The 26,193-nt window shown below is 51.1% G+C and overlaps 3 protein-coding genes across 4 annotated transcripts; 1 reads left to right on the top strand and 2 right to left on the bottom strand.

Moving 5' to 3' along the window:
- Positions 1–40: 40 nt before the first annotated feature.
- On the bottom strand, positions 41–11,446 carry PLIN1 (perilipin 1). Of its 2 annotated transcripts, none has more exons than XM_082290923.1 (10): positions 11,338–11,446; positions 5,321–6,365; positions 4,481–4,679; positions 4,268–4,350; positions 3,642–3,894; positions 3,177–3,457; positions 2,511–2,657; positions 1,579–1,812; positions 805–1,089; positions 41–262 (listed from the first exon to the last, which is right to left on the bottom strand). In XM_082290923.1, the coding sequence occupies exons 2-10, from the start codon at positions 5,363–5,365 to the stop codon at positions 191–193; spliced, it is 1,599 nt and encodes a 532-aa protein (XP_082147049.1). In that variant the 5' UTR covers positions 5,366–6,365; positions 11,338–11,446; the 3' UTR covers positions 41–190. The 2 variants fall into 2 exon arrangements, with proteins under 2 accessions (XP_082147049.1, XP_082147048.1); XM_082290922.1 differs by having other exon boundaries at positions 41–1,089; positions 5,321–5,379; positions 6,012–6,365.
- PEX11A (peroxisomal biogenesis factor 11 alpha) lies at positions 9,164–14,505 on the bottom strand. Its single transcript, XM_082290924.1, has 3 exons — positions 14,389–14,505; positions 13,768–13,883; positions 9,164–12,230 (listed from the first exon to the last, which is right to left on the bottom strand). The coding sequence occupies exons 1-3, from the start codon at positions 14,442–14,444 to the stop codon at positions 11,665–11,667; spliced, it is 738 nt and encodes a 245-aa protein (XP_082147050.1). The 5' UTR covers positions 14,445–14,505; the 3' UTR covers positions 9,164–11,664.
- Positions 13,180–25,989, top strand: WDR93 (WD repeat domain 93). The gene is made up of 16 exons (XM_082290921.1): positions 13,180–13,263; positions 15,207–15,515; positions 16,249–16,444; positions 17,064–17,128; positions 17,370–17,448; positions 18,293–18,420; positions 19,917–20,004; positions 20,579–20,756; positions 20,960–21,027; positions 21,485–21,571; positions 21,892–22,023; positions 22,530–22,761; positions 23,422–23,482; positions 24,199–24,355; positions 24,482–24,683; positions 25,802–25,989. The coding sequence occupies exons 1-16, from the start codon at positions 13,228–13,230 to the stop codon at positions 25,911–25,913; spliced, it is 2,130 nt and encodes a 709-aa protein (XP_082147047.1). The 5' UTR covers positions 13,180–13,227; the 3' UTR covers positions 25,914–25,989.
- The last annotated feature ends 204 nt before the right edge of the window (positions 25,990–26,193 follow it).

The raw sequence follows: 26,193 nt of genomic DNA, 5'->3' as shown, positions 1-26,193 counted from the left end.
AAAGCAGCCGAGCATATGGGGTGAGCGGCGTGTGGTTTATTATTGCAGGTTTATTATTGCAGCAGATACAACAAGGTGGTGTGGGAAGCCAGGTGATCCTGTGGGAGAGGGGCTCCAGGAGCTCCACCTGTTCTCACCAGCCTTTTTCCTGACCCCACCAGCTGGGAGGGAGGTCCCAGGGCTTTCCCACTCATGAATCCTGCTGGTTGGTGGGGATCTTCAGCCCCTCCATGGAGGAGAAATCTGTGGCCAGGGATGGGCCCTGCAAGGAGGGATGGAGGGAGGAAGGATGGAGAAACAGGCTTGCTATGGTGATGTTTCACAGCTTTGCCATCCTCCCTGCTCTCTCTCACTGCTGTTCTCAATGTGTAGCCCATCTAAGTTCACTCTGTCTGCTGAGCAGGCTCCAAGGTAGCCTCGTGCCAGCCCTGGCTGGTCCCTTTCTTCTGGTCTCATGGCTCTTTCCACATCTCCTTCACCTTTCTAGTCCCACCTTCCCCCACCTTCTCCTTCCAGCAGCAGAGCTTTTGGTTGCCTTTATTCCCCCATCCTGGCCTTGATGCACTCCACAATAAGCTATCCCATGGCCTGTCTACCACTTCAAGCTCCTGTCCTGGAACAGGGGTGTGTGTGGGCAGCTGGCAAGGGCCCAGGCAAAGCGTGCTGAGGGGATTTGAGAGGAGCTGGGATGTGCTTGTCCCCCTCCCCGGCTCAGTCCTTCTTGAAGACAGGACTGTAGAAGTTGCCGTAGTAGGCCCGGCTGTACATGGACTCGGGGCTGAAGCGGTAGGAGCCCTCGCTCACCCGCCTGTTGTAGGGGGAGAAGGCGGATTTCCGCGGGAAGGGGTAGTCGGGATCGAAGGCAGGGCTGCGGTAGTAGTTGTGCCGCAGGAAGAGGGGGTCCTCGAGCCCCAGGAAGGACAGGGGGTGATGGCCGCGGTACTGCCGCCAGTCACTCCTTAGCTGGGATTTCTCCTCAGTGGAGGGGGCAGCAGGCTTGGTCTCCTCCTCCTCCTTCTTCTCTTTCTTCTCCGTGTCGGTCTTGCTGCCCCTGGATGCTTCTTCTTCCTTCACTGACTGTCTGCGGAGCTGAGAGATGGGGTAAGCACCCGGCCAGGCTGTACCCACCTGCCAGCCCTGCTCCACCTGTGCCACACAGCCCCCCCTTAAATTGGAATAAGCCAATTTGCCCCCAGGGTGGAGGGGAGTGGGTGGCTTGCAGCCCTTGAGCAGCTGTGGTGGGGAAATGGTCCCAGGGGAACAACAGGCTGAGGTAAAGGAGAGGGGATTGGATCTCAGTGTGAACTTTCACCTTCCCAGGAGTGTGGTCACACCTTGGCTTGGGCATGAACTGTGAATGTGCCACCACAGTCTGACCTGTTTGTTCTACTGGAGGCCTCACTGTCATGGCTTGGGGGATGCTCAGGAGGAGGGTGGGGCTGAGGGGTCTTCAAGGCACCCCATCCCCCAGTCTGGTACCCCCTGACATTGCCTGGAGTTATGGGGTGCTCATGGGAGGAGATTAAGCAAAATGGGGTTTGCTGGAGATGGACAGGGCCTGGCTGGGGACAAACTCACCGGCACGTAGCTGTACAGGGTGCCCAGCAGATGCTTCGGGGCACTGACGAGGGTGCCCCCGAGAGCATCCACTGTCTCCATGGCCCTGGACAGCCTGCGGGGGGTGAAGAGGATCAAGCCCTCTGCCGCATCCCAGGCCACGGCTGGGACCTTCTTCACGCTGGAGATGCCAGAGGCGCAGGCTGTTTGCAGGTTGTGAGCCATGCTGCCCACCAGCCCAGGGTCCTGCTCTGCCTGCCCAGAGAAACCAGCTCAGCTCCTGACCGTGGCCTCTGCCCCACCAGCCCCTCCAGGCAGAGCAGGGGTGGCCCTGGGTTCCCTATCCCCTTTGCAGCACTAATCCTGAGAGATTTCAGCTTGCTGCTCTGCAAAAGCCACCACAGCTCTTTGCAGCAGGGTCTCTCCCTGTCCCCTCCTGCTCCCCCCACTCCAGGCCCCGGGGGACCCTCTGCTCGGGGCTGTGCTTCCGCTGCAGGCAGAGGCAAAGGGCGCTGACCCCAACCTGCCGCTTCCCGTCCCCAGGTCCCAGCGGAGCCGAGGCTGGAGACTGTTCCCAGCCCCACTGGCTCACACCACCCCTCACAGCTGGGACCATGGCAGGGGGATTTTCAGAGGTGTTCAGAGGCTCAGTAGGGAGTTTGGTGCTGACATCCCACAGCTCCAAAGGAATTTTGAACATACAAGCTGGGGTGACTTTGCCTGGCACAGAGGCTGCCCACAGCCCCCCAGCTTTGGGGAATCAGGGAAGGGGACAGCTGGGGCTGCCCCACTGCCAACCCCTTCTTGCCTCCTCCAAGCTGCAGTTCAGGGTTGAGCAGGGGTGGGGGCCTGGTCCCCAAAGGTGTGGGGGAACAGCCTCCATGCTTGCATGCTGCATGGGTAGAAGGATGCTTTGGAGCATCCCCAGCTCATTGCTCTGCTTTTCTCCATACCTTGGTGTGCTTGGTGTCTTTCTTCCCTGCCTTCTCCTGCTTCTGCTCTGGTGCCTTGCTCTGGTGCTGGCTCAGCCAGCCCGTGCTGCCCTGCCCATCACTGCGGGTCTGTGGGGCTGGGGGGGCACTCGGCTTGGCCAGGCTACCCTGCAAGGGGAGCAAAAAGCCAGGGCTCAGAGGGAGCTGGCTGGTCCCATCCACTCCATCCTGCTCAGCCTGAGGATTTCACAGGGGTGTGCAGGGAGCAGGGAGTTCATTTGTGCATCTGGGGAGAAACCCTGAGGGCAGATGGAAGCTCTGGGATTTTGGCACAGGCCAGGGAAGATATTCCCACTGCAGCATGGGGTAGGAGAGGCACCTCCTTCTCCCCATCCCCTCTGGGTCTCTGCAGGGGCTTTTTGCTTTAGGAAAGATGTTATGGCAAGGCCATAAATCAACAATTACACACTGGGAGCCTGCTAAAAATAACTTGTCCCACTAATGTGGTACATGGTTACGTGTGAACATCACGCAGGAACTGCCAGCCCCAGCTTGTCCTGCTGAGCAGGGGAAATGTACCCTGCTCAATTTGCTCCAAGGAGCTTGAAGTGTCTTGTCTGAAAGCAGAACCAGCTCCAAAGAGGATGTGGGGGAGCGGGAACCCAGCAGGTGGGTCCTGGCACTCACCAGGATGGGGATCCAGGAGGCCAGCTCCTGCCCTTTGGTTTTGGCACGCTGGAGGCTTTGGGTGGTTTGCTGGTAAGCACGGTGGGACATGGTGCTGACCAAAGCGCTGATCCGGCCCAGGGTGCTGGGAGCACTGGGAGCACTGGGAGTGCTGGGAGTGCTGGTTGTGCTGGGTGCACTGGGAGCCCTCGGAGCACTGGGAGTGTTGGGAGTGCTAGGAGTGCTGGGCTGCTGCTGGGATACCTTTGATGTTGACAGATGTTTCTTTTTGGGCTTCTTCTCTAAAGGCAGAAGAGTACAGGCAGAAGAATGGTGGGAGGGTTACATCCTGGTGGGACAATCCTCCTAGGTAGCCTTATGCCAAAACCCAGGGGCTGCCTCCTGCCCTGTGCACCCCACAACTGAGGAGCCACCCAGCCAGTTGCCACCAAACTCCCTCAGAGGGGATTTGGGCATCAGGACTACCTGCTTCTTCATCCTCCTCTGGCAGCAGGTATTCCATCAGCTTCTCCAGCCCTCCCAGGGCTGTGTCGACCCCTGCAGCTGCCATCTGGGTCACCGAGTTCTTCCTCGTGTACTTGGCTGTTGTTTCCACAGTGTTCTTGGTGGCCTCATAGCCCTCCGCTGCCAGCTCTATGATCTTATCCACGGAGCTGCCAATGGTGCTTTTGGCGCTTTGGAGGGGGCAGGAGATGGTGTCCTTCAGTTCAGATGCAAGCTGTGGGCACAGAGGTGGAGAACAGCCCCACTGGTGTGCTTGGGGTGGCATGGGACAGCCAGAGGGACTGCAGGGACCCCATCCATGTCCATGCCAGCAAACAGCTCCAAGAGCGACATAACACCTCTCTCCAACCTGGGCTGGGGGTATCTGGCAGGGACGGGACACAGGGCATTGTCGACTTATATTTGGGAGCCCAAGCTGTCCTTTAGGCTGCAGCAGCCCTTGGAGGAGCCCTCTCTTGGAGATGCTGCTGTGTTTCCCAGCCAGCAGCCCCTCACCATCCAGAAACAAGACAACAAGACTAGAGGAGATATGCTGTGGGCTCTTCAGAGGGGCTGGGGGGTCCCAGATTGTCCTGCCCGTGACTTACCTTGTCAACAGGGTACTGGAGGGCAGGGATCTTCTCCTCTAGGTGGTCCAAGCCCCGGCAAGCCAGGTTGTTGGCCACAGTGACTGCCTTGGGCAAACGCATGGTAAGAAATGCGCCTGGGCTGTGCCAGGCACGTGCTTGTGCCAGCACTGTCCCACCAGGGGAGGCTCTGGTGGGGCCCCCTGCCACATCCCCCCCAGCACGTGGACTCACACTGCGGCTCCAGCCGGCGCACCACGGGCTCCATGCCCCACATGGCCAGGGCACCGGCACCCTGCACGCCACGCTCGTACACCTCACACACCGAGGCCATCAGCGGGTGGGACTCCTTGGTGCTGCTGTACTTCCTCTGCAGGGTCTCGCAGGTCGAGCTCACCACGGGCAGCTGCAGGACCCTCTGCAGCACGTTCTCCTGCAAGGGCAGATGGGCATGGGTGAGCCAAGAGCCCTTCCCTGAAGAGTGCCTCATTGCCCACACACCAGTTGCTCTTGGAGAGTTGCAGTGACCAGAGGACTTCGGCTTGCACAGGAGGAGGAGGAGGAGGAGGCCATTTCTCAAGCCCCACTGAGGGTCTCCCAGGTATGTTGTGTAAGGACGAGCAGGCTCGCTGCTGCCACTGAGGGAGCAGGGACACTGCAGGCATGTCCCAAGGGAGACAGTCCCCACTCCTCCAATTGTCCAAGAACAGCTACTTGGGTGCTCCCTCTGGCTTCCCACCCTGGTGGAAACCTCCATGACTTCTGGAGATTTGGGGACTAAATGGGGCACGGATGAAGGACAGGCACAGTTGGCAGTTATCAGTTAGTCCTTGCATCAGCTCAAGGTTAACTTTTTTGAATCGGAACTATTTAATTTCAAGCAAGTAAAAAGGTTTATCCTTTCCCTTTGATGATGCTCTATACTACTGCAGGTACAGATCCGTATAAAAATAACACAGGCACATGTGGCATGGCGTGAGATGTGGCTGGCATTCATCCAGCAGAGTCAATACACACTACCTGGCCCCCTTGGCACATCTCTGCCCTCCTCTCTCTCCCTTTCCCTGCACCCACCTTGGCACTTCCATCCTGCAGAGCCTGAGTCTTCTTCACTGTCATCGTGGCGCATCCACCTGCAAAGCAAAGTTGGGAGCCGCAGACTCTGCCTGAAGGCAGGGCTGGGCTTGGGCTCCCCCCTCATTCCTGCACCCCCCAAGCACAGCAGCTGGGCTGACACACACCTCCCATGGGTGCAATGGAGGCGGCATTGCCCAACGCTTGACTTTTTACCAGTTAAACTGTAAAACCAAACCCTGCACGCAGCCCTGCCCTGCTCGTGTGCCTTAACACCCAAAGATACAACAAAATTAGTTGAGAGGCATCTAGTTTAGAGATATTATGGTATGGGCAGGATAAAAGATGCTGGCAAAGCAAACTCAGAGCAACCAGGATGCTAACAGATGTGCATGAGAATAGACTCTGGCTGAGAAGGGGTAAGAAGGCAGCACAGGAGCAGATAGAAGAGCAGTGGGTAGGGATGTTTTGAGATGTCCAGCTGAGGTCAGCATCCCCCTCACACACATCTGCTTCTAATGCCAACAGTCATCCCTGTGAAAACAGCTCCAGCTCCCAGCCCCAGCACAGACCCCGTTTTCTTAGCAGCAGATGAAATTCTGGAAATCTAGAGAGAATGGGTGATCCCTGTTCTCACTCCCTGGTCCCACGGAAGCTGACCCGGAGCACCCAGTGGGCACAGGCTACTCACCAAGGGCCAGCCTGTCCCCAACAGAGCAGGAGCAGAGAGCAGTGTCTGCGCCGTCCCTTCACCCGGGTCCTGTGAGGGTGATGCACTGGGCTCTGGCCACTACCACCACCACGAGGCCCCACCTCCCGGTTGCGTGGGCTCGGGAGCTGACGGATTGCGGTGGAAAGGGGCCAAGGAGCTCCCTGAAACCGCCGTAATTGGGAACAGATGATGGCAGAAAATCCCCTTTGTTGCCTTCCCTGCAGAGTCCAGAAGCTGCAGCCTGGCTGAAATGCTCCGGGGTTTAACACCACTCCTTCCACAGAAGATCAGAAGAAGCTGCCCTTGGACCTCACCACCTCAAAAGCAACAGATCTTGAGCAGACAGGGAGAAGGGGAAGAGTCAGGCAGGGTTTCCTAAGAGATGAAAACCTTCCTGTATTTCTGTAAGCCCTGTTATGCCTCATGATGGACCAGGATACGATCCTGTCGGGAAACCTAACACAGACCAAGAACATGGTTTCTTCCCAGGAGAGTTTACTAAGCACAGGGAGTAGAAGGCAGACGTGGGGAGACATATTCTGCTTGAAACAATCTGGTTTGGGCAGGTTTGTAATTTCTAAGAAAATTCATGAGGCTTTTGGTGAGGAGACTTTAGCTGAGGGTCAGGGCAGACACTACATTAGGAAAGCTTTAGGCATTTGGGGTACAGGGAGAAGAAAATCAGTTTGGAAGTGATCTCTGGAGATCACCTCATTCAACTCTTGCTCAAAGCAGGGCTACTCTCAAAGCCAGATCAGGCTGCTCGAGGTTCTTGTCCAGTAAAAACTTCCAGGGAGAAGATTCTCTTCTCTCTGGGGCCCAGTTCCTGTGCTAACCATACTAATGGTTTAACTATTTTTTCCTTATGTCCAGCTGGAATTTTCTTTGTTGCAATTTGTGTCTGACATCTCCTGTCCTTGCTCTGTGCACCTCTGAGCAGAATTTGTGCCCCAGCTGGTGCTGGTGCAGCATGTGTTCCATGCCCCTCAATGCCTTATCTCTCAATGATCCTCTGCTGGACTCTAGTCAAGATCTCTCCTGTGATGGTGGGACCAAAACAGGACACGGTTCCCCAAATGTGGACTCACAAATGCTTTGTAGAGGAACAACTGCCCTCCTTGACCTGCCAGCGATGCTCTCACTAAAACGCTGCTCTTCCATGGCCTCACTGCACAGGAGGCACACTGAGGACTCACACCATCATTAACAAATTCATTTGTGGTACTGACTGAAAAAAAACCACACCACCTGTGAGGGGCCAGGCCAGGTCTTGGTTATTGACTATGGATGAGCCACACTGATGAGGACAATGTGGTGGAAAGGGGACAAATGCCAGAGGACAAGGCAATAATCAGGGAGATCAGTGCAGATGAGTGGTCCAGGGCTGCTGTGTGTCCTGGACCAGCTGGCAAGAGGCAGGGAGTCCCTTGGCATGTGGCTCATGATGCCCACAGCTGCCCAGCACTCCTGTGCAGGACATGGAGGTGAGCACCCAACACACCTCTGTGGCTCTCAGCTTGTGGCTGCACTACTTGTACTTGGGGGTGGGAGGCTTGGGAAAGCCACAGATGGCAGAAAAATACCCCCTTTCCTTCCCAAAGAGTGCAGAGTTCACTGCCAGCCCAGGGCTGTGCCTGCCTTGCTGGCTGGGTACAGAGGCACATGAACGTGCTGGGCTGCCTCCAGCTGGGTGCTGGGGTCAGTCACTGCCCTTGAGACAGAGGGACAAAGGGCACCAGCCTGCTTAAAGGTTTGCTCTCTTGGCACTGAGATGTTTTCCAGCCCTGCTGGCCTGGCTAAAAGTGCAGAGGGCACAGCAACCTCCTCTCTGCCTTGGCTGGAGTCAGGAGCCAACACAGCCTTTGCCCTACTAACGCCTGTGCTCATCCCCTCCCCTTCCTCTGGGGCAAAGGCTGTGCCAGCCCCGGCTCTGCAGGGCAAAGGTACCACGGCCTCCCTGCCCCACCACTCCAGCTCACACCACAAACACTTCCTGTGCTCCTGCAGGCAATGTTTAGAGCTCACAGGATCTGCAGGGTGCAGGGAAGCAGTTCCACACCCCTGTCTCTGCAGTCTGCTCTGTACTCATTCATATACCATGGCGAGGGGATGAGCCAGATCCCCAAAGCCCTGCAAGGCACCTTCTCACTTCGGTCTGTGAGGGGGCTAGAGAAGGATCTGATTCATTTCCATGCAGGATCAGCAGCCCCATAAGCACTGCTGACAGATGTCTGCCCAGTTTCTTTATAAGGACTGCCCTCCTGGGCAATCTATTTAGATTTTTATTTTACTTGCAGTTCAAAAGAAGTGTGATTTAATTCTTTGTGGCAATATAAAAGTATTACCTCCTGGCTTTAGCGACTGATTTATTGCCTCGCTCTTGGCAGAAGAGCTTTTAGACACTTGAAGACTACTCACACCCTCCCCCAGTCACACTTCCTCTACAGAACTGGTTCATTTGGTATCTCCCTGGAGATGTTGGTTTTTAACCTTTGACTGCTCACCTGGGAATCCCCAATGGCTCACACATTCCTTGAAATGTCATGCCAAGCACAGTGATAATGTTGGGAAGGCCTTGTCTGTAAGCAGAAGATGACCACTCTCCTACTGTTTCCATTACAAAATGTGTATGAGGCCACTGATCCAGAAGGAAACTCTTGCTAAAGCATTCCTGAATGCCATGCTTTATACTTTGTTCAGGAGCTGACATTTTGGAGCTTCCAAGTTTGCAAGACTCTCACTGCAGGGGGTAGGAGCTAACAGTGAGCTCAGTCTAATGGTTATCCTGGCTCCATCCCTTGCCACCTCTGCTGGAGATGTTACCCTTTGTTCCCTCCCTGAACTGGAATTTGTCATTAAACCATGACCATCCAAATGAAAGGCTGTTCATAACATGCAGTTTTACCTGATACTCATGTATTTCTTAATGTTTTTTGCAGCTGAAATGGTGACTCTAAACTAGCTGGATGAATCTGTCTGCGAGCTGGCTACTGCAAAAGGGAAGCTCCAGCACCCAACCACAGGCAATGCCTCTTTAACAGTATCATCCTTCATAAAATTCAGAGATGGGAGGAATCCTCCCTCCTTCAGCATCTTTACACCACCTTCTAAGTTATACACAGACACAGTGCCACACTCACCACAGTTTATTGCTCATTTTCAAACACCTTGTTCTTACTCCAATTGCTGTATTAGAAACAGATACAAAACAAGGCACTAAAAGGATTTTCTCCATATGATCCTGATCCTATGGCTTCAGTTGCATTACATTAAGGTACCTTAAATCACCAGCCTCCAGCTGAGGAGCAGAAGGCAAACATTAAGTGCTTAACATCCATTACCAGAGGTACTCCTGTATGTTCTAGCCTGCATCATGGAGAATGGGACAGGTAGGGCTGAGACAGGCTGAAAACTCACCCCCCATCTCCCACATTAAGGCTGTACATGCTAATCCACAGCAGGCCCTACCCAGAGACATCGAAGCCTGGCTCAGGGCTTTGCACAGCGTTTGCATGCAGGGCACAGGGAGGTGGAGATTGGGCTACATCCCTGTATGGGATTCCCTGCAAAGTGTAAGACAGCAAGAGAAAGCAGTTTGCAAACCAGTGAAAGTATTCTGTGAAATATTTTGCATCTGAGAGCTCCTCTGAGTGGGATTGAGAACACATTTTTTGCAATAAGATGGAATTCTGTAGACAAAAGGTGGTCAAACCTCCACGGTCAGATCATCAAGACTCCTCTTCCTTTCTTCCAGGGGTTGCTACACACTGGGATAATGATCAAATCTGACCAAGGGAGGGATGGGTTCACATTGCCAGGAGATGAAAGACAAATGGAGAATAAAACAAAAAAATTCCATTGTTATAAAGGAGAGGAAGCCTAGAATATAACCTATCCCACACACAATGCTCCGTTTCGGCCTGAACTGCCAGTATGCTCTACTTTTAATGCTACTCATTTCCATATAAAAAAGAAGAGCTGCTGAAGGCCACATCTGGTCTTCAAACACAATTATGCTGCCCAGCAACCTCTTACTTTTTAAACACTTCACTGGCAGGCTATCACTTCATATTCAAACTGGAAGTAATTCCAAGCCCAACCACAACAACTTCAGGTACACTGGAGCACCGCCTCTCCTGCCTACTTAATTCCATATCCTTTGCTTTTTAATAAAGGAGACCCACACCTTTTAATTTTCTGTTTTTAGACAGCATCAGAAATAATAAGAGAACACGTTGGTCCAGGTTACTATAGTCTGTTCACATCTCCTTGACAGATTAAACAAGGAGTTCTTACACCAGGAAGCAGCAGAACACACAGGCCTAACTCTGATAAAGAAAAAAGTTAAATTTATCCCCTATATAATGTGCAATTTTGTCTCAGATGGTGTCAGACTGGTACTCTGCAAAGTCAGGAGCAACAAAAACTGCATGCCATGCTAGACAGCTGGACACAGCATTTCTGTTTTAACCCAGTTACACTGCCAGCCATCACTGCCAGTGAGGTCAGTGATGAACAATAATGCAGTTGCAGGGCAAACATGAAGCGTTTTCAAGTGGTTGAACCCATTCAGCCAGCGAGAGAACACACAACCAATCTTGTGGTCATGAGCAGGGAGGATAGGGAGCACCAGATAGGAAAATCAAAACCATGAATGCCCAAATCCAGTAAAAAGCTTTTCTTCTCCCAGGGAATTCTGATGTTAACATGACCAGCTCCATTCTCTTCCCTCCTGGAGCTTGCACAACTAGAAACACGTCCTTGCAGTTTTTCTGACTCAGAGAGCTCTGAGCCAGGCTTCTCTCCTTAACAGCAGGTTTCAAAGTCCTCGTTATACTGGAATTTTTAATGTTAAATTAAAAGAGAAAAACAAGGTCCTTATCACAATATGATTAATGGAAAATTGTTGTGCTTGCAGTTACAGGGGTTTGGGAGTTAATGTGCTTTCCTGCACCAAAGCTCTCAGCTGTGGCTGGCTGGAGCAGTCAGAGTCACTGGCCGACAGTCCTTGGCTCACAGTATCAAAGGAAACAAAGAAAGTGCAGATTTCGTGGGACAGGAGTTGGCACTCACTAGAGTACAGCTCCAGCACCACCAGTGCACACCACAGACATCATCTCCAGGTGCACTCAGACAGTGCCTGCAGGACACAGGATCCACCAACCCAAACCCATCAGAATGCTCATCCCTGACTTCAGGCCATTCTAACCTGCCTTAGCCCACTCCAGACAATCTGACTGTTGGGACCTTGGGTTAGTGAACTGAAGCTTTCCAGTGTAAACATGATTAGTCATGAATCATATACCTATTGCAGTTGCCTATGCAGCTATTTCACAACGCTGTATTAAAATAAATGAATATTTTCTTATCTAGCAGCCAAGTTCCAAGTCTTCTTTCTGTTTGTGAAATATTACTTGGCCTTTTCCTCTCTCCACTCCATCAGGGAGTGTGTCATGGCACCAAATTCATCTGCAGAGGCACAAGGAAGGAAAAAGGGCAGAATTCACTTATTCAGAGGAGAAAATTAATCTTGAGGTTATTGTAAGACACGTTCATTCAAAAGTGCCATATGAAGATAAAAATCTATCAGAAGATCAAAGCTGCAGCCTCATACTATGCAGCTCCTTTTATGTCACTGTTTCAGCTTCAGATGTGGGATTGCTAGTGTGAGGATCCCCACCAGGGAGGAGAGGAGGCCACAGAAACCAATCATTCCTGGGTTGGTTTTGTAGATTCCCAGCGTATCCAAAGGGCCTGAAAGATCACAGAGGTTCTTCATCAAGTCCAGCAGCAAAGGAGGATTCCTTTTCAGTATCTGAAAGAGCTGGCAGAGAAAACCGTGCACACCATCACTTTTCACACCGTTTAGTTCCTTGCTGTGCTTCTGCCAGAAGAAATTCTCCTTGGTCTGTTCTTCCAGTGCAGCTTGTTCCAGCCTCCAGGAGATCTCATACCAGTCCCTGGCCAGATTCATCAGGAGTGAGCAGTAGTAGCACTTGGTAGCCCAGTTCTGCCACTTGGGTTTGTCGATGTCCGGCTGGAGCCCGACGCTCCTGAGCCACAGCACCGCGTCGCACACGAAGTACAGGGCCCGGCTCAGGTGCGAGGCTGTGAGGCAGAAGCGAGGAACCACCTCGGGCAGCTCTGCAGTTCTCCTCGCTGCCACCAAGGCGTGCACCACGTTGCCCAGTCTGAGCACTGCAAGAAACCCCACAAAGGTTAGCACGGCCTGGCCTCACGAAGAAGCCGGCCTGCCACTGTCTGCATGTACTTTTACAAAACTTAGATGGCTTTGGGCATTTCTGTGCTTAAGCATTTGCTGGAATTAGTGAGGAAAGGGGTGTAAACATCTCAGTTCTGTGTAAACATCACCAGCCCAGGACCTACACACGTGTTTTGTTAATAGCCAGGACTTGCAGCCTCTCCTGCCACTCTGTTCTTGCACCTGGGTGCCCTCTGGACCAGTATCACCCTCAGCTCTGCAGGAGTCAGTGCCAACAAATAAAGAACACAAACAGAGCCTCTAATTTCAGCTGTACACCTCGCTGGATTTTACCTCACTCTGTGGACAGAAGATGTTACTGCATTAATCCTATTGCAATCATGAGCTACAGCTTTCCTAAGTGTCTGTGAAAGCTGGTGATTCACGTGCTGAGCACAGAGACCAAAATCCCTCCTCAAACATGAATCTGTCAGAGGGACTTGTAGCTCCCTGCAAACTGTGTGGAACAGCATATTCCATTTCAAGCTACAACAATCAGGCAAACCTGATTTCACCCGCTGCACAATTTGGGTTTTGTTCCCTGAATGTTAATACAATATTATTCAAAACACTTTTTACACCCTGCTGCCCTGTCACAGTGGCAAATGTTGGCAGCAGCCAAGCCTGGTGGAACTACAAGAGCCCTGAATTTAGGCCTGATGTCTGTGAGTGATTTGTTTAGCAGAAGCACGAGAATTATGGCTATGCTGACAAACCAATTGCCTTCCCTACTAGAAATTACCATACTCTGGAGCTAATGGAATAATAAACAAATCCATGGCAATACCATAGATTAGAATATTTGTCTCATATTGTTGCAGTTCCAGGATTGAGCAATTGAGAAGTGGGTGGAAGATCAAGCTGAAAACAAGGGATTACAAACGTAGCAACAGCGTAACCATCGTGCATGCAACCGTGACACAGAATGGAGTGATGCAAATGGCCAGGCTGTGCGAGAAGCATGGAAGGGTATGTGATTTAGTGGGGTATAAATGCTAAAGAAAATTAATATGTTAAGTAGGATATAAAAGCCATATTGAAGGATGGTCCTTCCAAAGTGATTTTATTGGATGATGATCTTTTAATGCTGGCTGGTCTCAACCCATCAGCTGGAAGGACTAATGAGCACACAGTGAGCCAGCTTTGCCTTGTAACCCCGCTCTATTCTTGAACAGAGATGACAGCTTGGCCTCTACAACAACAGCTGACTGTTAACTTATTCCTCTCATCATTCCAGCAGTAATTCCGATTGCCTAACTGGAGAGGAGGCTGAGGAAGTAAAAAAAATCTATCTGGCCCTACCTAGCCTGGCAAGCCATGGCAGGGATAAGGTCTATCAACAATTTTGTAAATATACTAAAAGAGGTTTTGTGGCTTAAGGTAGGTTAACTGCAGAAAACACAAGGCCAGGAGCTGTTTTACTGGAAGGAACAAGTGAAGAAGGTCTTATCCCTCTAGACATCAGGTACTTACTTTTCCGGCCAGAGCTCATGCTAGATTCCAACTGCTTGAGTTTCATTACCAGCTTCTTTTTACCGGTTTTATTCTCTATTAAATAGCTAAGTAACATGCATGTGTACTGAGTGGCTCTGGAAGGGAAAAAACGAGAGGGGGACACAGGTGAGACACAGACAATCACGGGATGGCAGCAGCAGGACAGGTTTATTTCACAGAATCACAGAATTGTCAGGGCTGGAAGAGACCCCAGTCCAACCCCACTGTCAAGGCAGGGTCACCGGCAGCGGGTGACACAGGAAGGCGCCCAGGGGGGTTTGGAATGTCTCCAGAGAGGGAGACCCCAGGGCTCTGCCACCCGCAATGGAAAGAAGCTCTTCCTCACGCTGAGGTGAAACTTCTTGCGTTTTATTTTATGGCCATTGCTCCTCGTCCTGTCGCTGGGCACCACGAGCCTGGCACCGTCCTCTGACAGCCGCCTTTGGAGCAGAAGGTGCCCCTGGCCCGCGCCGCGCCAGGGCCGGGCTGTGTGAGGGGACGGGGCCGCGGCCCGGCGGGACGGGGATGGGCGCGGGGCCGCTGACGGGCCCTGGGTCGGTGCTGGGGGGTCCCGAGAGGGACGCCTTCCCCCACACTCACCGGAAGAGCTGGTCGCGGCCCTGGCAGCGGTTGGTGAAGTCCACGAAGCCCTCCATGGCTCGGCGGCACGGCGGGAGCAGCGCGGGGGCCGCGGCCGCTCCGCCCCGCCGCGCTCGGGCCCCGCCCCGCCGCGGAACGCTCCGCTGCGCGCTACGTTCCCCGGCCGGGCTGCGGCACCGAGGCGCCGTTACCACGGCAACCGTCAACAACGGAGCGGCTGCTGTGTCACCCCTAAAGGGTTCCCCCGCCCGGGAGCCGCCGGCCGCACCTGCGGCGGATCCTGCCGGGAAAGCCGGAGGAGCCCGGCCCGGCCCCTCGAGCCCCGGCCCCGCTCCGAGGCCAGGCCGCTGTGAGGAGTGACGGCGGTGGGGGTGGGTCCGCGTGAGCACGGCCCCGCCGCATAGGTGAAGCTCAAAACCAGCCGGTGTCTTGGAAATGAGGTATAAAACTTCCAGGGGGAACACCTGCTTTCCAAGTTAATTGTTGGGATTTTACCCAGGCCGAATAAGTCCGTTAACGAAGAACAAGCTACTGTTTCTGAATGCTTTGTCATAATTCTTACACGAGCTCGTGACAAAGTTTTTAGTCTCCCTTTCCCTGTGGGCAGCCTGCAGATCCCTGTGTGGCTGAGATTGCCAGAGCAGGACAAAACCCCCGGGTAACAGAGCTGAGATAAGGAGAAATGAGCTGTATAGAACAGGGCTGCTCTGGCTATCAACACTGAAAGGAACCCCCCTTAGACATCATTAATCATCTTTTCCCCCATTACCTCATGAAAGAAGGTATTGAAGGTATCCCCTTCCTTCTTCTGCATCCAGGGTGATTCCTGCATCCGTGGTGCATTTTGCATCTGGAAGGAGAGAACCATGGCTGTGAATACATGGAAGTATCCCCTGGGGATTCCCCCACCATCTGAAAAGGACTGGCCAAAGGATGAGGAAGATTTCTTCCTGCTGGATCCTGATCGAGAGCGTGATGCATTGCCGCAGCCCTTCAGGATGATCAACAAACTGGTGATGCAGGTTTTTGAGAGTGCTATGGAAATCATTGAAAGAAGGGAGACGCTCCGAGAAGCACAAAAACGAAAGGTTCAGCCCAAGAAGTGCTTCCCTACAGCTGAATTCCAGGTACAGAGCCTCTCACAGCAGAGATAGCATTAACCACCACAGCAGAGTTTGTCACTCTTCTGTTCATGACCTTCCTCAGAATCCACCACAGTCTCACTGGTTCTCTTTAAAAGCCTGCAGCTTCTAAGCTTGTCTGACAGGTTCTGCTTCCCACTCGACTATCACACCTCTCTGGAAAGAGAGAAGCAGGTATTAAACACTAAATTCACCTTGTGCTTCCCAGGCTGGCTCCACCCTTGTTTGCTGAGGAGAAGGTAATTAGTCGGTAGCACACAAGTGGGCAAGCTCAGCTCTGTGTTATGGTGAATACTCCAGCACCGTGAGCAGAATGACAGTACTGCCTTCCCCATGATTATGTGGGGGTGTCCAGGAGGATACACTGGTGTCTGCTGGTGTTCTGTGATTGCCTGGGGGAGTTCAGCATCCCATCACATCTCTGCTCTAGAATGGAAGGGCTGAGTGCTCCTGAGTTCTTGGCCTTTAAAGCCCCTTCTGTTTGTGGGAAGGGGAAAGGTGGGAGAAAACTTCCTCTTTCCTACCACAGGCCAATCTCTGTGACAGAGATGAGAGACCCTCCCCTGCTTTTCTGGGGAAAGAATGTATCCAAGTTTTTCCCTTGTAGAAGAAATCAGCATTTTCTGGTGAAAAGGCCAGGAATATATCATTAGTATGGCTGAGGTATCCTCCACTGAGAAGGCAGTCGTGTACACTCACCTTTTCTGTTTCTTGGTAGGTAACTGAAAGAGCCAATTGCCTTGCAGTGTCTGGAAAATATGTCTTCGTTGGTCTGTCCGAGGGTCTGGCTGCCTTCAACACGTGTGACTTCAAGGATGTCTGTGCTTGGGATGCAGCCAAGACAGAGATCTGTGCCATCCATGCCTTGGATTTGGGGAACGAGTGCCATGTCCTGCTTGCTGTGGATGAAATGGGTTAGTGTGATGTGGATTTCCTTGCCTGGCTGGGGATAACTGTGCTCTGGAGCTGAATTGGCAGCTGCACTACAGAAGACTGCTGGATCAGGAGGAACATTAGGGTGGCTGACAGGTTTCCTAGAAAGCCCTTTAAAGAGGGCGTTAGACAGCTAACAGATTGTAGGGTGACGGGGTGATTAGCAGAAGGTGTGGGTTTGGTGGCCTCTCTGGAGCAGCAGAGGCAGGTGCAGAGCTGAGGATCAAGCACAGTAAAATTTAGGAACATCTTGGGCTGGACGGAAAGAACTAAAAGGCTCGGTATGACCCCCTGCCTGTGACCTGGTCCTGCACCTGTAATAGTTTTTTGGTTCATCTGAAACTCATCAGTTCTGGTGGAAACACTTTTCAGACTGGCTTATCCATCTCTGTACACAATCAAATCTTTACTGGTGCTGGCATAAGGAAGCCAGCATAGGTTTAGTGCTGGAAACAGTGAGATATTGTTCCTTGGGCCCAGGAAATAATGTAGCCCTGTTCACTCTCCTGCACATGTTGTAACATCCATCTCCCAAGAGTGCGGCTAACATTCATTCACTTTTCTCTCCCTCCTCCTGATACTTCTGTATTTCTATTTCAGGGCTTGTCTGGCTCTTCTGCTTTCACAAGCAAAGCTTCCTGCTCGTTAAAATCCTGAATGAAGTGGTAAGTACTGAGCTAACTCCGTAGACTCTGGGCACAGGCTGGGAAGTAATCAATCATGAGGAGTACTAATTGCCCTCAGAAATTTATTCATAGGCAGCAGCACTCCAAGACTGCTGCCCAATATTTATTCTTGGTCTTCCAACAATCTGCCTGGCCTTCAGCCTGTGGAGAACCGTGTAAGGCCATGGAGCTCTCTGAATCAGTGATCTTGCTTTGATGCCAGCCTGTTTTTCCTTGGCAGGAGGATATCAGCCAGCGAAACACTTGTGTGGAGGAGGTGCTGTCCCGAGGAGGTGATTATGCAGGAATCCTGCTGCAAGGCAAGTGCAGGAACGTGCTGTGTTTGGAGACTCTTGTGGTCTAACAGAGGGGCAGCAGCAATGTTTTTAAAATACTGCAAGTGGTGTGGGTACCCAGGGACCGTGTTATAACTCTCCCAGTTCCTCCTCCAGCTTAGAGAGCTGCCCGTGCCCCTCCGTGTCCCCTCCTTGGTGTGGATCAGACTGATCCCAAAAGTAAGCTGTTTGGAGCTGCTCAGTGCAGTCCCCAGCTCCCAGGAGACTCAGTGAAAGCAGGTTACCCTCCCTCCAGAAGTACCAAACTCAGTTCTTCCTCTGGCTTGCTATGGCTCACTTTTACACTGGAAAGATGTAGACCTGAAGAATTTTCTCTGCAAACATAGGCCAGAGAACACAGAGACCTCTAAAAACACTACAAGAAACTCCTTGCTACAACATTCTTCTGTTATCATGGCAGCTGAATCCATGGCAGGCAGGATTTCTGGTCCCATGTTTGGTGGAATCTGCCTGGACACATGCTGAGAATGAGACATGTAGCATCCACAGAGAACTAATGTGAGACCATGTCTCCATTTCTACTTTCTAGTCTACTACTTAGAGGCTACAAGTCAGATTCTTGACTTAGTAGCTTCATGGAGTTTCTTTGTTGGATGTGGGACCTTGAGGAGTTGAGCTGAGCTATCTGTCTCAGTCAAGCATGTCAAGCATTAAGTGGGAGAAGAGGTGGGCTGCATGGAGTTCACAGAGACTTTACATTTCAAAAAATGCACAGATCTTTTTATAAGAATATAAGATAACAGAGGCTGCTTGCCTGAAAGACCTTTTCTCCTCATTTCCAATTGCTTAACATGCTTTCCCAATGCAGACAGCACAAAAGCTTGGCTGGAGATCTACCAATTGCCTAAGGATTCCTGGCTGAGAGAGATGGAAAAAAACTCAGGAGCTGCAGAAGGGCTGAGTTGCAGTGAGAGGAGGTCAAGCTGCTTATCTGAGGTACAAAACAGTTCCATCTCCCTCTGTGCTATTTTCTCTTACACCTTTTTGCCCACAGGTCTTCCCCCAAGCCTTGCTGCTGCAGACAGTGACAGCAAGACACAGCCTGAACACTCCTATTGGCCCAAGGGGATGGTGTGTGTGTGTCTCTGCAGCTGCTGCAGCCACCCATCCCACGTTTCATAAGGCCTCTGTGCTACTGGGACATGTTTACTCTCCCAAGACAGGCTTTCCAAAGAGATTTCCCTGGTCCCAGGGTTAGTGTTCCTGCTGCCCTTCCCTGAAACTGGCAGCTCATTTCTGAGCAGTATTGCTCCATCTGAGGGGGCCCTGTGTAAGGGTATTCCCACAGGGCTTTTCCCTTATGTTACTGGGGGAAGGTGAAGAGGAGTGGGGATCAGGCAGGATGCCTCTGTTTGGGAGTCTGGCCCTGAAGCAGGGTTTGTGTTTTAGATTACATGCAAGAGGAGCCTGGTGGGGTCACGGCCTCACCCACCTGAGCAGGGCAGAGCCTCTGCCTGTGTGCACGAACCACTGTTACCTCTGTTTCTTTGCCAGAAAACTCAGGATCTACATGGAGATGGTTCTGCAGAGATGGTCACTGGCCTCAGTGACCATCCCTGAGCTGTCACAGGGAATTTTAAGTGCTGAGTCAGTGCTTAACCCTCCCCTTTCTCACTTTCACCCTGGTGGATTTCACCTCTCAGCACACAGACACCTCCTGCCCAGCACCTTGAACTAACCCCCTGGGAGAGTTGCCTCCTAACTCTTTCCTCTTCCATCAGCAAAGACTTGTCTGGACATTTAAGAGGGAACTGCTTCTCAGCCTTGTCTTTAGGACAAACACCCCACTTAACTTAGCCAAGCCAAAACCAAACACTCAGGCATTCCCTCTTTGCTGATTCCATGTAAACTACTCAAGTTCCTGCCCCTTCCTTCTCAGACATGTCTGATTACTAAGCCAAACCTTTTTTGTTTAGCCCAATGTCAATGTGTGTGGGGTGGTGATGGTGGTGAGCACACACTGGTGTTGGCCCCTTGTTACAATTTTCTATTCCCAGCCAAGCATATATGTGACCTCCTCCAGTCCTGGGCTCTGTGAAGTAAAATCTGGTTCTTGCTTTCAGCAGACACTGTTCAACCTTTAGTCCTGCTTCTTTTTTTTTTTCTTTTTTTCCCCATTATTTTCTGTACATTGCTCTGACTCACACAGGCCTGTGCTGCAATAGGAATAATTCAGAGATGGCACAAAGACAGGAGTCTGGGCAAGACATCCTTAGTAATGTAGCTGTAAAAGTAGTGACCTCCCTGGAGCTTCTGTGTTTTATCCTGAAGAATGAGCCTAAACCCTGTATCTCCCAGATGGTGCCAGCCAATCTTTGCATACACAAAGGAGTTTTTCCTAAATCTTAGGAAGCATTTGATTCCCATGGACAGGTGAAACTCATCAGTGTAGCACACAACACAGTTCTCAGGTGGGCACTTTTCTGTTGCAGGAGCTTCCCGTCTCTGCAATCCAAGCTGATGTAGAGCTGGATCTCCCAGTGCTGCTGCTGACAGTGAGGCCACCCAAACCCATTACAGGTCAGGACTGATTCTGTATGTGCAGCCTGCATCCCGTTTCAGGTGGCAAAGGAATCATGGCCCCTATAAATACAGAACAGGTCAGAAAGTTTCAGTAATGTGCTCCCTGGTCCTTTCCTGACCTTTCTAACTACATGTAATCCTGTAGTGGGAGTTGATTCCTACCAGACTATCTCACATCACCTTTGCCAGCACAAAATACTTCAGGGTATCTCAGAGTGGGTGTCATTACACCCTTGGCTTCAGTGTCATTGGAGAGGGAGGAGGCTGCTTCCTAGATCCTAGCAGCACCCCTAGTTCATCACTGAGTCCTGGATTTATAGAAAAATGCCAAGGATGGGGAGGGGACAGACTTTATGCTGGGAAAATGCCACAGAAAGGCAAGGCGAGCAGGATCCTCAGAAGTCTTCCCCTAATCCCTGCCTTCAAATACTGGAAAATGGACTAGAGATGTGGAAAGTCCTACTGAAGATAAAGCGTGTCCTGTGTGCTTCAAGACAATGCCAGCCCCAAATACCTTCGTGGTGTCTGCTTCTCCAGGGCTGTGCCTTTTCCCTCTGTGTTCCCAATCCAGGCACTAGTTTTAAAGACCCTTTGGATGCCTTGAAGGAAGTGGATGATGACAGCATGCTTGGCTTGGGGTACAACCACCTAATCAAGGATTCCCAGTGGGAGCTGCACGAAGCAATCTTCTGTAGCACTTACCGGGAGTATCTGGAGGGTCAGGGCGTGACCAAGGAGGAGATCCCCAGGTGAGTGGGAGCACCAACCAGGATTTCAGTCCACGAGTCATCCACACAGGGCACTGGGCACTCATAGATGGAAGCCCCTGTCTTAGTTTTGCTTCCTTCATCCCAAGGCTTCAGGGCAGGGGGCTGGAGCCATGCCAGGGCTTGTCACAGTGCTGCCTACTTATCAAAGCCTTTCTTTTACATGTATTTCTTCCTTTTTTCAGACATGCTACCTTTCATTTCCTCCTGCCTAGCCGGATCCTGATGGGACCAGAAATTGAAGTACAGCCAGGTAATCCAAATGGACAAAAAGCTGTTAATCTGTGAAGCACGGTTGTTGCATGACACTGAGCTCCAGTGAGAGCTCAGTGGGTCTGGCTTGCATCCACTCTGTAAATTCCATCTCCAAGGACATAGGCCTTGGTAAAACTGTCAGCTCTAAGACTTATAAGTCAGTTATCAGCATGGGGTAAGAATCTCCGTAGTTTAAAAAACCCCCACTACCTCCCCCCTGAAAAAAACACCAAGCAAGCCCCCCCCCCCAAAAAATGAAAAAGAAGGCATACAGTCAAGGTAAAAATGACAGAGGAGAGGTTATTCTGGTTTAGTTTCTGTGGGAGCAGAGCTTCTCTCAGGGGAACCATGAAAGCTCTAATGAGAGCTTTCTAATGGTGTTTTTGGTGTCCTGGATTGTTCCTTTCTTTGTCCCCAGTCTTCTTCTCTTTTTGTCATCCCCTTCTCTGTACCAGATATTCCAGTTGGCATCGGTGTGCATTGGGATGGAAACCACAATTTCTGCTTGTACTTACTTAACCATTCTCTCAAGGGGAAAGCAGGTAAGAATGTTTTGCTTTTTCTAGCAGAGCACTCTGTGGGGAGTGGGAGTGTTCTGTGGCCAATGGCTATCATTCTGCCAGGTCTTCATGATTCAGGGAAATGAGGAATTGGGAGGAGAGCTGACTCATATCTTGTGGGTTAGGCTGGCATTTGGATTGTGGGGCTCAGTGTTGCACAGGCTGGCAGTGTTTTTAGTGAAGCCACTCTGGCAGGAGGCTGCAGAATGGTGCATGTTTAATGGGGAAAATGGATGTTAGTACCATGTGAGGGAATGTTCTGCACCTTCTCACATTGTCTCTCTTCATGCTATTCTGTTTAGATTCTGATCTGATGCCTGATGTTGTGTGGCCATGTGCAGCTCCAATTGCATGCTCGGCTGTCAGTTCCTGCTCCAGGTACCTGGCACTGGCAGGTGAAGATGCAACAATAACTATCTGGGATAAACACCTAGGTGAGTTTGCCCTTTAGGACTGTATACTGGGATCACTGTCGATAAATTAGGTCTTTGCCTAGGAGTTTGAGGCTCAGACTTAGTGTAAATGAGGGGCTGGTAGTGAGTCTACAAGCAAATCTGAAAGTAGTTTGGATTCAGTTGTCCATTGGATGCTTGGCCAGAAGTTGCCAGCACAGAATGACTGCCCTGGCCTTTTCAGAACCCATCCAGGGCAAGGCAGGGCCTGGAACTGCTGCAGCAAGGACTGGTCACAGTCTTTCCTCGAGGCTGTGAGACAGTGATGGTCACTGCTTTGCCACTGCACTCTCAGGTCATCTTTGAGAGTGTTGTGTCATCACAGTTCAGGCTGCCATCAGTGCTGGTGTCATCCTGCCATGATGCAGGGACTCTCCTGGCAGAAGAATCTTCTTCTGCCATCTGCTTGTTCTCCCTCTGAGCGGGCCACACTCCAAACTAAGCTTTGCTTGGATAAATTACCAGTTCCTTTTTTCTTCCTTCCTCAGGATACCCACTGTCTGTGACTGCCATTCTAGAGGAACGTTTCATCCGCAGTATCCACTTTCTGTGTGGTTCTGCAGCTGCCAGTGATGAGACACCTGGTACAGATCCTGTCTGTCCTGGTGCAGATCCTGTCTGTCCCATCATACAGCTTCTAGTGCTGTGTACAGACAGCTCTTTCTATTTGGTGAAAGCACCCAGGGCTGGGAAATCCAGCATCACACTCCTGGCAGACAGGTGAGGTAGACTTGGACAGACCTCACTTCAGCCATGGTTATAGTGGTCAGGTCTAACAGGGAGCCCCAGACTTCTGTGGAGTAGAGAGCTTCCTACTGCTCTTACCCAGATGGCTCTGCCATGCTGCTGTCAGCAGCAAGTGTGGTTTTGCTAGTGCTAAAATCCGGTGGTTTGCCAGAATTAAGGGTGTTTCCGGGTTCTTCTGTGCACCAGGACACAAATACTAGCACAGCTCCAGGGCTCACGTTGAACTATTTGTATCTGTGCCAGGTACCCAGGGGAATTTTTTCTTCTCTCTTCTGCCCTTAACAGAGTAACTTCCCCCTAGAAGTCAGAATAAACATTTCTTGCCATCTTTCTATCATTTTTGGGTTCACTTATCCCCTTGGTTTGAGGAGAAGGAAAGCTATTGCTCTGAAGACTCTGGATTCATGCCTCCATGGCATTTGTATCTCCAGTGTAGTTCCTAGGCAGGTTTGCACAGGGATGGGCCTCGGGGGTTCCTGCCCGGGAGGAGACAGGTTTTGTCTCTAGAGGGAAGGGGCTTTGTTGGGACTTTAGGCCACCCAGCATGCTGCAGACTGCCACTGTCGTTATCACAGCCTCTCAGTACGTGCCAGGTACATGCAATAGCAGCATAAAGCTGTGTCTCTTTTACAGGCCTGAAAATCCAAATCTTACTATCAGTGCAGTGGTGCCTGTCCTGGCCTTCCCCAGTGCAGTGAGTATTACTGCCAGCTCTCTTAACAACTGGGTGGGAACACATGTCCAGCTGTGCTGGGATCTTGTTTCCAGCAAGGATGGTAACTGGGTGCCTAGAAGATAAAGACAAGGGCAATCAGATAGAGTTCTTCCCTCACATCCTTTCCCAGCCTCCAAATATTTTTAGCACGAAGACTTCCTGCACCTGTTACAGGTCTGTGTGTAGCTGGTAATGCTCAAAGGAATTATCTTCCATGATGTTACTCAGTATCCCCTTGCACCCATGTCCTCTAACTGGCCACTGAGGTGCACATGGACAGGTCCAACTGGGAGGTGAAAGGGTTCAGCCATGAAGTTTCAGGCATCAGGGTCAAATATGAGAGGGCATCCTGGGGAGGAACACAAGTCCAGCCAGACCTTTCAAGTGGCCTCAGAAAGTTTTCAGGTGTGAGAAGGAAAGGACTAAAAGCCACTCACCATAGCAGCCATGCAGAAGGCTGGATCTGGCTCATTTCTAATGTATTCTGTTGCCCTTTTCTAATCCCAACCTTCAGCATTTTCAGTCCAAGTTCCCTGCTAGGCCTGTTTTTGATCTGCTGTGGCCCTATGACTGTGGGGCAGGCAAAGAAAACAGCATCATAGTTGGGGATATGAGGTCCTGAATGTCATCCCATGAACTTTACAGAAAATGTTTCTCACTTCTTTTACACCTACGAGTCAATTTTGGTGCTTCAGGTCCTGATCTTCTCCTGGGATGGCACAGTGTCCCTGATGAACACTGACACATCACAGACTGTTTACTGCTTCTGCACTCCACCTTCTCATGCTGTAGCACCCCCCTGGCAGCCAGTGTTCACAGTGGACAGTATGAACTGCTGCCTGCTGCTTCGAGGTGGGTGATACTTTGGGGTGCTCACAGATACACCATCACTGGGCGCATTCAGCTGTGCACTGGTCCTTGGTAGTTCTTGTTGGATGACTCCTGATGCAGTAGCTAACTCTTCTTGTTTCTGTCTAGGAGATGAGCAGCAGCAGGAAGATGAATTGGCCCAGAGCAAAGCCGCTCAGAGCACCATCTTCCTTTTTGACTTCAATTCCTACCCACTGAAGGAGGCTTTCCCAAAGAAACCAGATTTGTCTCTCAAATCTTTGCAGGAGCTGAAGTGGATTGAGAGATGTAACATTTTCTTACGTGATAGGTTTCACTTTCTGCCAGAGAGGTAAGTGCACCTGCATTATTGTAAACTGTGGTGTTGCTGAGTTCATGCAAGGTCTCACCCTGGAGCTTCTGGGTTGTTCTGAGTGTTGTGACAGATTTGTGTCTGAGTGAGGTTGGTGTACAGGCAGCTGGATTCCTGACAGCCACCCAGAACCCCTCTTCCTCTCCCTTCTGTCCTTCCTAGACAGCTTCAGCTGTAAGGATGCCTGGAGCAGGCTTGTCCTTCCAAGGTAGAGGGCTTGCAAGTTCTAATGTGTTTTTGTGCAAAAGTTTGTGATAGTTTGTCAGGGAATATGATCCTCACGTGTTTGCATATTCCTTTTGATCCCTTTGATCTCCCAGGTAGAGCTGGGATCTCTTTGTACCTCTCTCTTCCCCTGCATTCCCGGGTTCGTGTGATGTTTACATAGGTTTGTGTCGGAGATTCCTTGTTTCGAGAACGTCCCCGGCAGCCTCGGGGATGATGCATTGCGTCGCTGCCGTCGTTAGATGGCGCTGTGACACCTCTTTTTGGGGTCCTTTGCCTTGAATTCTCTTGGGAACCCGGCGCTTGATCCATGTCAATATTTTGCATCTTCTTTTCACTATGCCTTAATTCTCCAAATTGAAACGGGACAGGTGGGTGCAGGTGTGACCTTATAGCACATATTACCTGGCAGCCTTCCCTAATTCCTTCTCTCCAGGGTGAATCCTGTGGAGTTGTCTGGTTAGTTAAGTGCAGAAAAGTGCTATCCTGTGCTACCAGCCACCAGTTCTGTTCCTCCTGGAGAGGAGAGGAGACACTTGTCTGCCTTATACCAGAAAACCGGGCAGACATCACCTCCAGGGATATCTTGCTCCCTGGGAACTGAGAGCTGAAGCCAGAGCAGTGCAAATACAACTGCAGTGTGACCTGTGTCTACAGACATCTACAGACAACAGAAATGCAGAGGTCCTTGCTGTCAGGAACAGTAAACTTGAGTGTTGATTGGCATGAGGGGATCACCGAGGTTTTTCAGACACAAGAAGTAGAACTACTTAATTGGTAGTGAGCCCCAGGGGCCCTTGGGGGAGTTGTCTGAGCACTGGGGGAATGTCAGGGACTGTTTTTGTTTTAACCACCCTTGTTTCCCCTTTTAGGCAGCAGGTACTGCTGGAAATGAAGGAGCAGGAATACTGGGATTGTCTGCAGGCACAAGCAGCTGCCATGGACAATGAGAGAGAGAAAGTGAAGGGAGAGAAGAAGCAGTAGCCATCCTTGCATCCTGGGGGCCAGGCTCATGATCCAGCACTGACATTTTGATAGACACTCTATTCCAATCATCTCTCTCCCAGCGACCTGGAGCATCAGAGTAATCTGGTATGTTACAATAATACAGAGGACCTTAATAAAGTCTTTTCTCCATTAAAAGTCTCTTGCTCTTCATAGGACTGGCATTTCTTCAGACTCTGATTTTCTGTCCTTGTGTTGCTGGAGCTCACCAGTGGGTCTCATTTTCAGCTCCTACCCCAATAGGCAGCCAGCAGCATCC

The sequence above is a fragment of the Coloeus monedula genome, assembly GCF_965178545.1.
Source record: "Coloeus monedula genome assembly, chromosome: 14".
Taxonomy (NCBI): Eukaryota; Metazoa; Chordata; class Aves; order Passeriformes; family Corvidae; genus Coloeus; species Coloeus monedula.
This window is presented reverse-complemented; position numbering and strand designations above follow the sequence as displayed.